The sequence below is a fragment of the Garra rufa genome, chromosome 10 (assembly GCF_049309525.1).
Source record: "Garra rufa chromosome 10, GarRuf1.0, whole genome shotgun sequence".
Taxonomy (NCBI): domain Eukaryota; kingdom Metazoa; phylum Chordata; class Actinopteri; order Cypriniformes; family Cyprinidae; genus Garra; species Garra rufa.
This window is the reverse complement of record NC_133370.1, coordinates 5,696,997-5,711,623: the sequence shown is the minus strand read 5'-3', so window position 1 is coordinate 5,711,623 and position 14,627 is coordinate 5,696,997. Positions and strand designations below refer to the sequence as shown.

Below are 14,627 nucleotides of genomic sequence, written 5' to 3'. Positions count from 1 at the left end.
AGACGTTTTACAGCAGGAGCGGGAGGAACAGCGCCGTCTGCTGGCCGACAGTCACAGCACGGCACTGGAGCTGCATTGGAAACTGCAACATGGAGAAAAGCGCTGGACCCGCGAGAGGAGTGAACTACTGGAACGGTTCGAGAAAGAGAGACAGGAGTGGGACCGCAGCTTACGGGAAATGCACCGCAAGATGGAAAAGGTCTGGAGAGTAATTCTTGCTTATTTCACTCATGCACATCAATACATGGTAGACGAGAAAAATATTGGTGTTAAAGGGGTCATCGGATGCAAAACTCACTTTTTTGTGTTGGCAGTTTGTGTACACAACCACCCTACAATGATAAAAATCCACCCAGTGGAATTTTTTAAATCTTTAAAAGTAATATCCCCTTTTTAATATCAGGTCATTCTCAGCTTCTTGTGAGTGTGAAAAATGTAGAATTACAATGAATTAGTATTTGGGGTAAAAAGTAATTTGTCTTTTAATATGTCATACATTTTTTTGTGCCTGACAAGACTGTTACACGTAATTACATTTTAGTGGGTGTCTTCTGTAAATTAGGAAAAAATATATGATATTTATTTTTTGCTCAGAAAAACTAAAACTAAAATGCAATTGAATTAAACAGAATTTGTTGTTGTAAACAACAATTTAAATCAGTATTACACTTATTGTTTTTATGCTTAAACCCTTTTTCATCTTTGACCCACGTGTAGTGTAAAGAAAGTATAATTATCAAATATTTTAAAATTGTACGTATTGTAATTTACAACAGTAATACATTTCTGTATTCATTTTTAATAATTAGTCAAAGTCAAAAGTCAAAATTAATAAATGATAAAATTTCTCATCTATTTAATTGCAACCATCAATTCCACCATTAGAAAAACGTGAACATCTGAGCATGTTGTTGAAGTATTGAAATTTTAATTTATAATCTCACAGGACTTCAAGTAAATGTTTCACATCTAAGGGGTTCAGCTGACAATAAAACCCTACCTTAGAAGATAGTTGCAAATCTAGACAGTTAGCCGAAAGACAGCTTACTAAGTCTTTAAACAAAGCCAACATCTCCTTTCCTCCACCCCAGATGCAGAAAGACATCCTCCAGTCAGAAGGAGGCGCAGCACATGTCTTCTCCCCTCAGGAGAGCCCCTGTAAGGCTCCTAGATCTCCACGCTCCCCCTGCACAGCCGCACACACTCGCTCCCACTCCGACTCAGAGGCCACGCTGGAGGAAAAAGGGGCGACGGGCAGAGCCAGACCCTTTGAGGGACCCCGGCCCCCAGAGAGCCTGTTCCTGGATGCCCTCTCTCTGGATCCTCTGAGCGAGGTGGAGGTGCCTCCTCCATCACGTCTGGAAAGTGAAAAGAGGTTCCCCCACCTGAAGGAAGTAAGAGACAGAGTAAGACATCAGTACACACTGCAGGATAGGGCGCATTTCATATCATGCTTTTTTTTTTTTTCAACACCAAAAGCTATTTTTTGTTTTTTCATTATCCTCTCTCTGACCCAGGCTGTTTTTGCAGATGTAAAGAGTTCTATACGTAAATGACGTCTATTATGATTGGCTAACATCTTTGCATGTGAAATGAGGAAGAATTATTACATGCCAAAACAATCTGCACTCAAATGCACTGCATAAATGCTTAATAAATATAAATTAAATTCTTAGCATTTTGTGGCTTTTGTGTTTTCACTGTGTTGTTGTTTCAGGCACTGAATGAGATTTCTGAGAGTGTGGATCCTGCCATGTACCCTGAGGAAGAAACAAGCAGCGGCAGCTTACTCAGGTATGGTTTTTGTTTATGAGTATGTCTGTGTTTATTAGTGTGTGTGTGTGTGTGTGTGTGTGTGTGTGTGTGTGTGTGTGTGTGTGTGTGTGTGTGTGTGTGTGTGTGTGTGTGTGTGTGTGTGTGTGTGTGTGTGTGTGTGTGTGTGTGTGTGTGTTAGTCTAAGTAAAGTTTTGCTCCTCTCTTAGAAATCTAGAAGTCCTCTGAAGTATAGCAAAGCTTGACAACTTGAAAACAGCTATATAAATAAACTAAATAATCGTATATTTCAATGCTGAAAGATATATGATTAGGGTTAGTTTGTCTTATTATAGAGTAGAGTGGTTGTTCACACATTCCTAGGTGAAAAGAGCCCACACCCAAATTTCTATGACCTTATGGCCTCTAGATATGACTTGGGTTCCTTCCATAAGTCTGATCAATAAGAACTGTGGTCCCCAGTTCATAGGGTCCTATATACTTAGGGTTCTATGTTTCCTCGTTTCCAGGATCCCTTGTTCCCAAGTTTCTTTGTTCCTCAATTCTTACGGTCCCATGCTCTCACGGTTCTGTGTTCCCCAGATCCCAGGATCTCATGTTCCTAGGGTCCTGTGTTCCCCATTTTCAGGGGTAACTTGTTCCTGAGGTTCTATGTTTCCCATTTCTCAGGCTCCCATTTTCTTAGGGTTTTATATTCCCCAGTTTCTGGAATCCCTTGTTGACAAGGTTTTATGTTCCCCAAGTCTTAGGGTCCCATGTTTCAGAGTTCTGTGTTCCCCAGTTCCCAGAACCTCATGTTCTAGGGTTCTATGTTTCCCGGTTCCCAGAATCTCATGTTCCTAGGGTTTTATGTTCCCCAGTGTCCTCAAGATTCCATGATTCCAGTTCTTAGGGTCCCATATTTTAGGGTTCTGTGTTCCCCAGTTTCCGGGGTCCCTTGTTCCCAAGGTTCTATGTTCCCCAGTTTTTAGGATCCCATATTTTAAGGTTCTATGTCCCCCAGTTTCTGGGATCACTTGTTCCCAAGACTCTATGTTTCCCAGTTCTTAGGGTCCCATATTTCAAGGTTCTATGTACCCCAGTTTCTGGGAGCCCTTGTTCTCAAGGTTCTGTTTCCAATTTCTTAGGGTCCCATGTTTTCATGATTCTATGTTCCCCAGTTTCTGCGATCCCTTGTTCCCAAGGTTCTATGTTCCCCAGTTTTTAGGATCCCATATTTTAAGGTTCTATGTCCCCCAGTTTCTGGGATCACTTGTTCCCAAGACTCTATGTTTCCCAGTTCTTAGGGTCCCATATTTTAAGGTTCTATGTACCCCAGTTTCTGGGAGCCCTTGTTCTCAAGGTTCTGTTTCCAATTTCTTAGGGTCCCATGTTTTCATGATTCTATGTTCCCCAGTTTCTGCGATCCCTTGTTCCCAAGGTTCTATGTTCCCCAGTTTTTAGGATCCCATATTTTAAGGTTCTATGTCCCCCAGTTTCTGGGATCACTTGTTCCCAAGACTCTATGTTTCCCAGTTCTTAGGGTCCCATATTTTAAGGTTCTATGTACCCCAGTTTCTGGGAGCCCTTGTTCTCAAGGTTCTGTTTCCAATTTCTTAGGGTCCCATGTTTTCATGATTCTATGTTCCCCAGTTTCTGCGATCCCTTGTTCCCAAGGTTCTATGTTCCCCAGTTCTTTGGGTCCCATATTCTCAAGGTTCTGTGTTCCCCAGTTCTTAGGGTCCCACATTTTTAAGGTTCTATGGTCCACAGTTCCCAGGCTCCCATGTTGTTAGGGTTCTATGTTCTCCAGTTTTTGGGATACCAAGGTTAGGGCGAATAAAGGGTTAACGCTGAGAACATAGATACGCTCCTCTCAAGACACAAAGACTATTTCAAAACAGTGACATTGTGCTGCTTTATAATATCTACACAATGAATTGCTTTAAGATAAATTGAAAATAATCCAAGATCCCAAACAAGTCAAGAGCAGAGTTGATTACAGTGTTTAGCAACACCAGTGTAACTTTTCATTTGTTTTTGCCTCTACAGGGCGAAATCAGTTTGCTCCATGAGCGACTTCCAGCGTTTGATGGACAGCTCCCCATTCCTACCAGATAAGAGCAAGCCTGGCGAACATGGACGAGATGATGTGACTCCTCCCCTTTCACCGGATGACCTCAAATACATTGAGGAGTTTAATAGCAAGGGTTGGGATATGCCCACCAGCTCACTGGTCGCTTGCCCCATTCCTGGACCAGTAATCCCCTCTCCAGTGATGGAGGCCTGGGCAGAGAGGGCAGAATCCCTAAGGGCCGAGTCTACTTCAGAAGCATTCCAGCCAGCCTCCTGGTACCTGACCACCAGCGCTACCTTAACCACCAACACCATGAGTAGCCCTGAGTACTGCCAAAAGCTCCCACTCAGGGCAGCCCAGGGGGGTGACCAGTTTGGGGTGCATGTCCTCCATAGTCCCGTTCGAGGGGAGCGGTCTGCTCCAGGCCCCCCTGACCAGGAGTACATGTTTTCCAAAGTGACCAAAGTAAAGGCAGGGGAGGTAGTAGAAGGTGCTGAGGAGGTGTTTGGAGGGAGATGGCCATGTGAGCTTAGGGGTCATTTGGAGCCAGGACTTATGCCTGGAGAACGTCCATCGATTTGCGCTGCTGTTGGGTATACCTCATCATTAGAGTTGGAGCTGTCACGGAATCTGAGTGACGACATGAAGGAAAAGGCGTTTTCTGCTCGGAATGCCATCCGATCAACTTCTGCATCCGGTTCTAGCCCTCCAGAAAGGCAGCTACGGGACATGGCGTGCCAGACGAATGGTTTAGCCACACGGGGAACACAGACTACCCAAACCATCAGCGTGGGATTGCAAACAGAGGCTCTTCGCACCCTCACAAGCAGTCCTCACCGCTGTCTAACACCCAAAGGAGGCTCCACACCCATCTCATCCCCCTCACGTAGCCTGAGAAAGATGCAGTACTCTCCAGTCGTACAAGCCAAGTTTGAACGCCCATGCTGTTCGCCGAAATACGGCTCACCCAAGCTTCAACGGAAACCCTCTAATTCTAGCAAAGCAGAACAACCTGTTGTCCAAACCCGTGCTCCTACCCCAACAAACACTGCCCAGCAACCAAAAGGGAACAACGAATCCGCTTGGGCCCGTTCGACGACCACTAGAGACAGTCCTGTTCACACCACCATCAATGATGGACTCTCCAGCCTCTTCAACATCATCGACCACACGCCCATCGCTTACGACCCCTTGCAGAAATTCAATAAGTCCCCTAGCCGCTCTCGTCCCACTGAAGCAGGGCCTCAAGGGTCAACGGACCCCAAATCTCCCAGTGTTTGTGCTGCACAGGGGCCTTTGAGGAACTCACGGGGCCGGTCCCCAAGCCCTGTGCAGCTGATTGTAGAAACGCAAGGTGAGAAAACTCCAGAGGTGATTAGCATTAGACAGGACCTATCCGCTCCTCCGGGCTACACGCTAGCTGAGAACGCAGCACGGATCTTGAATAAGAAACTACTAGAACAGAGCTTCAGAGAAGAAAGAAGGCTTTCCGCTTCATCCACAGCTTCTCCGAATAAAAGCGGGGACACAGAGAAACCAGGATGTCTTGAGGTAACTAAGAAGTTCATTTTTAATCTACCTAAGAATTTCTAAGTGTGTCTAATTTGTTAGCGCAGATTGTATATTAAATTTGGCTGCTTGTTAAATTTAATAAAGGTTCAAGGTATGAAATTATGTTTTAATAAAGTATCAAAAAGTCTCATTCCCAGTCGCCAAATGCTGCCTGAGCGCAGGGCTTATATATATGAGTTGCATGCTTTAATGCGCTGCTTTGTTGCAATGCTAACTGTAGTATAATCACGTGCTGCTTGTTTTTTAATTTTGCAGTAGAACTAGCTTGCATAATTGCTTTGGATGCAGGATGTTCTAATTCACCATAATAAAGTTGTATCCAGTGTTTGATGCCTGCCAACCTCGATCCATTTGGAAGATTAATCCCTCACATGAAAGCAAGAGACATTTGTCAACAGACAGATCAGCATTACTGTGTGAGCGGCATCAGCGCACAATCCCATGATGCTATGTTAATGGTCAAAGACGCATTTGCAAAGATTTTAACATCATTAAAGGCAGATGTTTCTTTGTGAGCAGTGTATGTATCTGGGATTTGTGTTTTAAGCGTAATGGATATTACTAGGCATGAGTGCATAGAGTACAACTGATAAAAGGGATGAATTCACTTGCTGCAAGTTTAGCACCCAGTTTATCTCGCTGAGTAAAGCTGAATAAAGCTGAATATCAATGCCATTTGGAAAAGTACTGATATTTAGTACACAAGTAAAAACATATGTACATTATCATAGAGTGTATCAGTATGTATCATATGTATCAGTGTATAAGGGTGAATCTCATGTTACAAAAAAACATGTCCAGGTCACATTTCACGCCAACATAATAACAATAATAAAAATATAGCTATATTTTCCATACTTTTTAAAACTAATTAACACATCTTTGCATTAATAAATTTGTGGCATTGAGACTTATTAATGTATTATATTATATTATATTAAATTATATTACACTATAGTAGGTATAATTAGACAACATTTAAAACCAGACTAAAATAAATAAATAAATGTAATATTTTTATTTATTTTGGAGGAGAAATATGACTTGGATGAGTTTTATAACCAGACTTTTATTTTACAAAAACTTGTCTAGGTCACATTTCACCCAAAATAATAATAATAATATTTATTTATTTGTTTATTCAAAAGCTATATTTTGCATAAACAAGGATAGTTGTGATAAAATAAATAAATCAATAAATCTATTTATATTTATTTAATATAGTAAAAATATATGTATTATATTTTTTATTTATTCTGGAGGAGAAATATGACTTGGACAGCTTTTGAAACTAGATTTCTATATTGTAAATATCACAAAAACATGCCCAGGTCACATTCCAGCCCAAAATAATATTTTTTATTTATTTATTTTTTACTTTTTTTATTTTTTTAAGTTATATTTTGCATACATTTTTAGAACTATTAATATATCTTTGCATTAAGAAATTTGCGGTATTGTGATTTATTTATTTATGCATTACAATGATTATATTGTATTAAAATACAAGGCAAAATACGATTTTGATTATGTAATAATCATTATATTATGTGTTTATATATATATATATTATTTTGAGGGGGAATATGACCTGGGCAGGTTTTGAGATTCACCAAACTACTATATTGTGCTCTAATGTTTATATTCAAAGGACAGTGAACTGCTTTTACAGGTTAGATGCCCTGCTGAACCCGGGCAGACTTGCCAGATCCCCGCCGTAGTGCTAACCTGAGTCTGATGTGGTTGTGTTATTTTGACCAGTGTGTTTACTCCTGTTTTTCTGGGTTGTCTCCAGAACCATACTGTCTTACTAACTGCACCCTGGGGACTGTAACGCAGCTTGCGCTCGCCGTGCAGTAAGTTCCACCGATCTTACTTGACCTTTGACCTCACGGTGACCTCACTTGTGTTCCGTCTCACCGATTTTAATGGATCTCTCTCACCGCATGCCACGCAGTTTCTAGACACCGTATCACTGCTAGGCATTATGGGAAATACTGTATGTGCTTTGTTGTGGTCACACTTTCTTTGTCCTCATGTAGGTGTGAGCATGCCCATCGTCTGATATTAATGACGTCACCAATAACCAGTCATCCAAAAAGCTATCAGAGTTTGTATTTGACTGTAATTGTTATTCCAATGGGGTGGGATTTCATATGGCAAAATAAAAAAAAAAATTAGTGGCTATTAAAGATTGATAGTACAAGCAAACTATTCAAGTGCAACATTTCCCAAATAGACATTTTAAAAGATGAAACATTAAGAAATAGTGTTTTGATGGACTTAAAGAGATAGTTTACCCAAAAATGAAAGTTCTGTAAACGTTTACTGTTTCTTTCTTTCCTTTGAAGAAATTTTGAAGCAAAAAGTTGACGGTAGCCATTGACTTCCATAGTATTTTAATCCATACAATGGAAGTCAATGGGTACCGTCAACTGTTTGGGCAAAAACATTCTTCAAAATATCTTCTATTGTGTTCAACATAAGAAAGAAGCTCATAGAAGTTTAAAACAACTTGAAGGTGAGCAAATGACAACATTTTTAATTTGGGGTTGGGTGAACTGTCCCTTTAAGGCGAGACACTGCAGGTGAATAGGGTCCAAAAATTAACTAATAATTATCACTAATAATTATAACTTACCCAGTTGACTGATTACTTTGATAATTGCAAACATTTTTTGTATTACAAGTTTTCTAAAATGTTAGGTTTAAATATGCAAATGAGGCATTATTTAATAAAACATGTGCTAATTTGCATACTTTTCGAATACAAAAATCTAAACACTGGATGAAGTCAGTTTCAAAATTCTTGTTTAATTTGTTTGACATATTAGAGTCAAAAGTTTTTACAGAGGGAATTTTTGGTATCTCATTTTGTCACTACATAATTTAGAAAAAAACTTAGAACACTTGGAAAAATGTACCATTTTAGGGGGGAATAAAATGTATAAAATCAGGCAAAGTATATCCCTCTGTAAATACCTTTAGGATATAGAATAACATGTAAAGTTTGGTGTGTGTAAGTGCTACTGAAGTGGAGATTTATGGCTCAGTGTAGGAGAAAAAACTCATTTTGAGAAAACGGCCTTCAAAAATATGCATTGTAATTGAAATCTATTGACACAAATAGATAAAGTGCTATATCAGAAACACTTAACAGTGTCTTTTGGATGTTTTCTTTCCACTAGTCTGAAAAAACACTATGAAAAACCAAAAAGTCCAAAATCTCAAACTGCATTTTTGCCTGCAGTGTCTCCCCTTAAGAGTAAAAATACCTTTGGAGTCAGTGTATCCAACTCACAAATGGCTTTTTGGATGGTGTAACCATTTTGACTATTAATATATACTCACTTTTTTAATTTTTCATAGGTCCTTTGGCTGCTAGGTGTTTGTGTGTTTGTAATTTTATTATTTTTGTCCATTTCAAAGGGTTTTAACCTCATCAGCTCTACTGATGGAAACTCTACAGCCTAACATCTTGTGCTATCTCACTTCTCTGTACTGCAATGTTTGCTGTCTGGTGCTAACAGGACGTGAATGTCGCTCAACATTACTGCATGCTAGCAGTGATAGTGGAGTGTTGGGGTTGTTTTGGGTTCATTGGCTGGTTTTGGTGTTCGCTGTGCCTTTGCTACAGCGTTTAACATCTGCTGCTAATGCTGGTTCTCATTTCCTAACATCTAACAACAACTTTGCACTTGCAATTGTGACCGTAGTGTGTTTCAGGTTAATTGTTATAGATTTGTGATCCATTTCATATGGTGTTGATTTAGTATTATTTACAGTTGAAGTCAAAAGTTTACATACACCTTGGAGAATCTGCAAAATGTTAACTATTTTAACAAAATGCATGTTATTTTTTATTTAGTACTGACCTGAATAAGATATTTCACATACGTAATGATGTTTACGTATATTCCATAAGATTGAATTTATAAAAACGACCCTGTTCAAAGGTTTACATACACTGAATGATCTTTTAGGTTAGTGTTAGTTGTTCATGAGTCCCTTGTTTGTCCTGAACTGCCTGCTGTTCTTCAGAAAAATCCCACAAATTTATTGGTTTTCCAGCATTTTTGTGTATTTGAACCCTTTCCAACTAAGACTGTATGATTTTGAGATCCATCTTTTCACACTGAGGACAACTGAGAGACTCATATGCAACTATTACAGAAGGTTCAAACACTCACTGATGCTTCAGAAGAAAAAACAATGCATTAAGAGCTGGGGGTGAAAACTTTTGAACAGAATGGAGGTGTGTACATTTTTCTTATTTTCCCTAAATATCATATCTTTTAATTTAGTACCGCCCTTCAATAGCTACAGAAGATACTTACATGTTTCCCAGAAGACAAAATAAGTTAAATTCTTTAAATTCAAAAAGTTTTCACCCCCAAATTTTCATCAGTGAGTGTTTGAACTTTCTGTAATAGTTGCATATGAGTCTCTCAGTTGTCCTCAGAGTAAAAAGATGGATCTCAAAATCATACAGTCATTGTTGGAAAGGGTTCAAATACACAAAAATGCTGATTTGTGGGACCTGAAGGATTTTCCCAAAGAACAGCAGGCAATTTAAGATCATTCAGGTAACAACACAGCATTAAGAATCAAGCGTATGTAAACTTTTGAACAGCGTCGTTTTTATAGATCCAACTATTATTTTCTCTTGTGGACTATATGTAAACATATTTAATGTGAAATATCTTATTTAGGTCAGTACTAAATAAAAAAAACATGCATTTTGTATGATCCATCTTATTTTGGTCAAATAGTTAACATTTTGCAGAGTCTGACTTTGTACTAAACTTTAGACTTTTTTGACCATGTTTTTTATATTATTATATAATATGTTATATATTATATAATATTTGTAAAACTTTTAGCTTTTATTTCTTCTGTTTATCAAGTTATTCATCTGATCTTTATATTTTATTTCAACATGAAAAATCATTGGTTTTAGTTTGTTAACACTGGTTTCATGTTGCTAATGATAATCTCACTGCAGTGCAAAAACCTTCTTTTTTTGCCTCAGTTGACTTGCAGGACTCACTTAAATTCACTTTGTATCAGCTTCAAAGTCTAGCTCAAAACCGGACGCAGATTCAAACAGATGTAGTAACTCCCTGTTTCTGAATTATTCAAACAGAAAATATCCACCTCTCACTGTGGAATCTCATTCATTTTTTATTTTTGCTTTATCGCTCAACAGACTTTAGAATGAATCAAGCTGTAACCACTTTTTTCCTCGAAAGCCTGAAAAAGTTCTGAGTGTTATTCTCACTCTTTGCTCATACAGAAAGTATGAAATGGATGTTTTTCCATTTTCATCAAAAGTTTAAACTGTAAAAGCACCAATGCTTGCAGACCAGTGTTTAGTATGATTTATATACCATTATAATATTAACTTTTGTTTTGATAGTTTATTTTAGTAATTTTGGTTTGTTTTTGTCATTTTTATTACTTTTAATATTTTATGTTTAGCTTGAATTTATTTTTATTTCAGTTGGTTGCCAAAGCAGTGTTTCTAATTTTTCTATTTTATTTTTTATTTCAGTTAACAAAACAATTTTAAGTAGTTTTAGCTTTAATATAGCTTTTAATACAGCTATTTTAGTAACTTTCAGTAACCTAAACTTTTTTTAAATTTTATTTTAGTTAATTGCCAAGACATTTTTAATTTAAGTTTCTAAATTTTCCAAAATTTTCATTTGATATGCATATTTTATGTCAGCTTTATTTCAATTCACGATCTTTTTATAGTTTAAATTTTTTTATTTAGCTTTATTTATATTTCAGTAGTAATAGCCAACATAAATATAATTTTTTTTTTTTTTTTTTTTTTTTACTATTTATAACCCTGGAATACAAAACCAGTTGTAAGTAGCAATAGCCAAAAATACATTGTATGGTTCAAAATTATAGATTTTTCTATATTAGGGTATTAAGTTAAGATCATGTCCCATGAAGATATTTTGGAATCAAAACTTAATTTTTAATTAATAATATGCATTGCTAAGAACTTAATTTGCACAACTTTAAAGGCGATTTCCTCAATATTTTGATTTTCTTGCACCCTCAGATTCTAGATTTTTAAATAGTTGTATCTCAACCAAATATTTTGTATCTATTATCTATATTATCTGTATCTATGATATATATAAATGATGTATAAATCTTAATTTCAAAAAAATTTTGGGGTCCAGGGTCACATTTAATTAATGAATAAATAAGTTTTTCATCTAACATTTACATTTTTTAAAGCGAGGCACTGCAGGTGAATAGGTGAAAATATAACTAATAGTTATCACCGTACTTATCCAGTTGATTGATTACATTGATAATTACAAACATTTTTTGTATTGCAGGTTTTCTAAAATGTTAGGTTTAAATATGCAAATGAGGACATATTTAATGAAATATGCGCTAATTTGCACACATTTCTAGTGCAAAAGTCTAAACACTGGATGAAGTCAGTTTCAAAATTCTTGTTTAATTTATTTGACACATTAGAATAAAAAATGTTGGCATCTCATTTCGTCACGCCTTAATTCAGAAAAAACTTAGAACAGACAGGAAACAATATATTTTTTTACCATTTTTTGGGAATAAAATGTAAAAAATCAAGCTAATTATATATGAACAAATCCCTCTGTAAAAACCTTCAGGATATAGACAGGAATAAAAATGTAAAGGTGTGCGTAAGTGCTACTCAAGTGGAGATTCATGGCTCAGTGTTGGAGAAAAAACTCATTTTGAGAAAACGGCCTTCAAAAATATGGATTATAATTGAAATCTATTGACACAAATAGATAAAGTGCTATAAAAGAGACAAATAACAGTGTTTTTTGGATGTTTTCTTTCCACTAGTCTGAAAAAACACTTCATGAAAAAGCAAAAATCTCAAACTTTATTGGTGCATGAAAAAACAGCGTTTTTGCCTGCAGTGTCTCCCCTTAATGAAAACAATTTTCAGTAGTTTTAGCTGACAATAAAACAATAAAAAGTCTAAAAGCTTATGTTTTCTTCCTTGGCGCAGGACTTGCCTCGTTCTCCAGTGGCTCCACCTCTGGACTCCTGCTTCCTGCGTCCGGCTCGTCCTGCCAACCGCCGACCTCCGTCCCGCTGGGCCGCCCACTCGCCCTCATCCTCGCCCAACTACAAAGACCGAGCGGAGAGGTTCCGCTTCCCCTCGCCCGTCAGACCGGTTCAGACCATCCCGGAGACAGAGGAGCCCGGTCAGGAGGTTTTCCCTTAACCAGCCTACACTACATCCTTCTGTGCTTTCTGTCACCTTGACTTCTGTCAGAAACCTGTTTATCGCAACCTCAAGCGTGAATACGAATCGAGATGTAGAATAGGAATTTAGAACTTGACCGAAAAAGGGAAATGTGGCGATAAATCAGGATTGTATTTATGCTTTTATTCTTCTTAATCTCCGTTCCTGACCACACGTACGCACACCGCCGGAGCGACGGAACCATCGAGAACCTTTCTAAAAACCATTTAACTGCCCTGCCACTAGAGGGCAAAGTTCTGTGAGCACCAGCTGAACTGATCCAATCGGGAACAGTTCTAGAAATTCCGTTTCGGAATCATCAAGGACCTGGAATGTACTGACGCAAAACACTGCAAAGTGTTCCATAAGAGGTGCCTACACACGCGTGACCTCGCAGCGGTCCGTACTCGTTTGTGTCCGTCTACATGTATGCAATACATACCACTCGATACGTGTTGGTCATGAAGCCGCAAAACTTCTTTTCAGATGTTCTGAAAACTGGATAGTAATAACATTTGTCGGAACAGCATAAAAGTTTACATGTGTTGATTTTTGTTCATTTCGGGGGGTGAATATATATATATATATATCATTTGTTAAATTATGTTCCGTGTATATAGTTTATAAAACTATTTTCTTAATTTCCACGTGCACATCCCGTTTCGTTGGAAACCTTTGATGCTTGAATTTAAAAGACTCAGTTGTATTTGTAAAGAGAATTAGATCAAAACTAAAACAAACACACACACACACACACACACACACACACACTAGTTCGACAGGGATGAATGATACATGATGTCAATCATAATGTATTTTAAAACCCAATGTAAAACTGAATGTTCTCGATGAGAGGAGAGTATATTGACACTGATTATCCTTATGCACATTTCCAAAGTCACAAAATCCTGAGGGAATATGTACAGGATTCCAATTGGAAGTTGTGTAACAATTGTAAATCTGCTCTGAAACATGTTGCAAAAACGAAGAAAAGAAATAGAACGAAAACTCAACATGTTTCCTTCAGATCTGACATTTAAATGTTTATGATTGGTTGTTTGTTGCTTAGCAACTCATTGTAACATTGTAGCACTGTATCATTAGATACTGTAGAATTTTGGCGGTTAATTACGAGACTAGTGTGAGATAATGTTTACAAGTGATACAAACCTAATTTCAAATTGTAAGTGTGCAACATTGCTCACTGAACCTTAAAGGAACACTCCACTTTTTTTGGAAATAGGCTCATTCTTCAACTCCCCCCGAGTTAATAAGTTGAGTTTTACCGTTTTGAAATCCATTCAGCCGTTCTCCTGTTCTGGCGATATCATTTTTAGCATAGCTTAGCATAGATCATTGAATCCTATGAGACCAATAGCATCACGTTCAAAAATGACCAACGAGTTTCGGTATTTGTCCTATTTAAAACTTGACTCTTCTGTAGTTATATCGTGTACTAATACCAGGGGAAAATTACCAGGGAACTAATTTCAGGCACTGTGTGGTATTACTGCTCCTGCTTTGGCCATGTTACGGCAGCAAACTTCCTTGACTATTACACCAGAATGGGAGTGTAGTTCTTAAAATCTTATTGGCCTAGAAAATTGCAGCTTTGCATTTTCCGCCGGTTTTAGTACACGATATAACTACAGAAGAGTCAAATTTTAAATAGAACAAATATTGAAACTCGTAGGCCATTTTTGAACGCAATGCTATTGGTCTAGTAGGATTCAATGATCTATGCTAAGCTATGCTAAAAGTGATTTTGCCAGAACAGGAGAACAGCTCAAATTATTAACTCGGTGGGAGTTGGAGAATGAGCCTGTTTCCAAAAAAAGTGGAGTGAAGTAATAGTTTACCCAGAAATGAAAATTTCCTGAAAATTTACTCACCCTCAGGTTTGTTTCTTTTTCAGATTTGCAGAAATGTAGCATTACATCACTTGTTCAC

General features: G+C 37.6%; 1 protein-coding gene across 1 annotated transcript in view; it reads left to right on the top strand.

Annotated features, from left to right (window-relative positions):
* LOC141343839 (microtubule cross-linking factor 1-like) overlaps nucleotides 1–13,993 on the top strand; it is a 22,219-nt gene extending 8,226 nt beyond the window's left edge. Inside the window, exons 3-7 of the mRNA XM_073848498.1 lie at nucleotides 17–199; nucleotides 1,092–1,394; nucleotides 1,718–1,794; nucleotides 3,805–5,380; nucleotides 12,438–13,993. Of these exons, the coding sequence (XP_073704599.1) occupies nucleotides 17–199; nucleotides 1,092–1,394; nucleotides 1,718–1,794; nucleotides 3,805–5,380; nucleotides 12,438–12,656 (2,358 nt within the window). The 3' untranslated portion in view covers nucleotides 12,657–13,993. The remainder of the gene's footprint in view (nucleotides 1–16; nucleotides 200–1,091; nucleotides 1,395–1,717; nucleotides 1,795–3,804; nucleotides 5,381–12,437) is intronic.
* The last annotated feature ends 634 nt before the right edge of the window (nucleotides 13,994–14,627 follow it).